The following is a 957-nucleotide window of genomic DNA, read 5'->3' on the forward strand; positions in this document are numbered from 1 at the left end:
TCCTCCCCTATTCACCCATCATTCCTCCCGGATAAAAAAATGTAACAAACAGAAACAATTTATTCCCAATGTAACAGAAAATGTATCCGGCCCCATGGAGGTCTGACCATAGAGAGCGGGCCGTACAGGTCATGTGACGGGGCGTCTCCTCCCTCGCTCTCTCTTCCGCCATCTTTGTTCACCTTCATTACACTGAAGATGAATTGGGATTCAGAGATTTAAAGTGCACAGACCTCTTCCTGGCGGCAAATAAGAGAATCTGGAGATCGGAGATCCACTTTACTGGTTGTAACGGTTTTATTAATGTGAGCGTCATACAAGGCCGGCCCATATAATGTGCCCCTCCCCCCGGGGTGACGGGTTCAGACATTGGAGTGCCGCGGTTTGAGCTCAGATCCAGCAGAAGGAGCCGCCATGGCGTCCCTCGCCCCCAGGAGACGCACGGCATTGATCTCCAGGGCGGAGCATCGGAATTCTGCGGAGAGAGGAAGTAGAATCATTGATTATAAAAAAAGGCCAATTATTGATCATCTATGGGGGAGGGGCAGCAACCAGAGAAAACTGATTTCATTTCAGCCCCGAGCTGCAGAAAAAGGGAGAGGTGAAAATCAGTTCAGTCACCGTGATCAACACCTTCCATTTAAAGGGTCCGTCCACCTCAAACCGGAATTTCAGGTTCGGGGGGTAATGAGTCATACGCCGGATTATCGCCAGAAACTCGGCAAACAAGAGCGGTGTGCCGGCAAACTTCTATTATTAGTACATCACAATAATCAGGTCATGGTACAAAATGGCAGAAAAGAACATAAAACAATTGCCCCCATTGGAGGGCCGAGGTGACTACACCACATTCCTGCCCATCCGAGGGGCTGTGCAGACTAACCCTGAGCGCGCATGTGCGCACACGCTGTATGTATGGAGTCACCTTCACACCTCCCACAATGGATCTATCAACTC

General features: G+C 49.9%; 1 protein-coding gene across 1 annotated transcript in view; it reads right to left on the bottom strand.

Moving 5' to 3' along the window:
* Positions 1-362: 362 nt before the first annotated feature.
* Positions 363-957, bottom strand: part of LOC108803011 (G-protein coupled receptor 143-like) — a 13,595-nt gene continuing 13,000 nt past the window's right edge. Inside the window, exon 10 of the mRNA XM_018574863.1 lies at positions 363-476. Coding sequence (XP_018430365.1) covers positions 363-476 — 114 coding nt within the window. The remainder of the gene's footprint in view (positions 477-957) is intronic.

Source organism: Nanorana parkeri, unplaced genomic scaffold (genome assembly GCF_000935625.1).
Source record: "Nanorana parkeri isolate BGI_ZX_2015 unplaced genomic scaffold, ASM93562v1 scaffold3297, whole genome shotgun sequence".
Lineage (NCBI taxonomy): Eukaryota > Metazoa > Chordata > Amphibia > Anura > Dicroglossidae > Nanorana > Nanorana parkeri.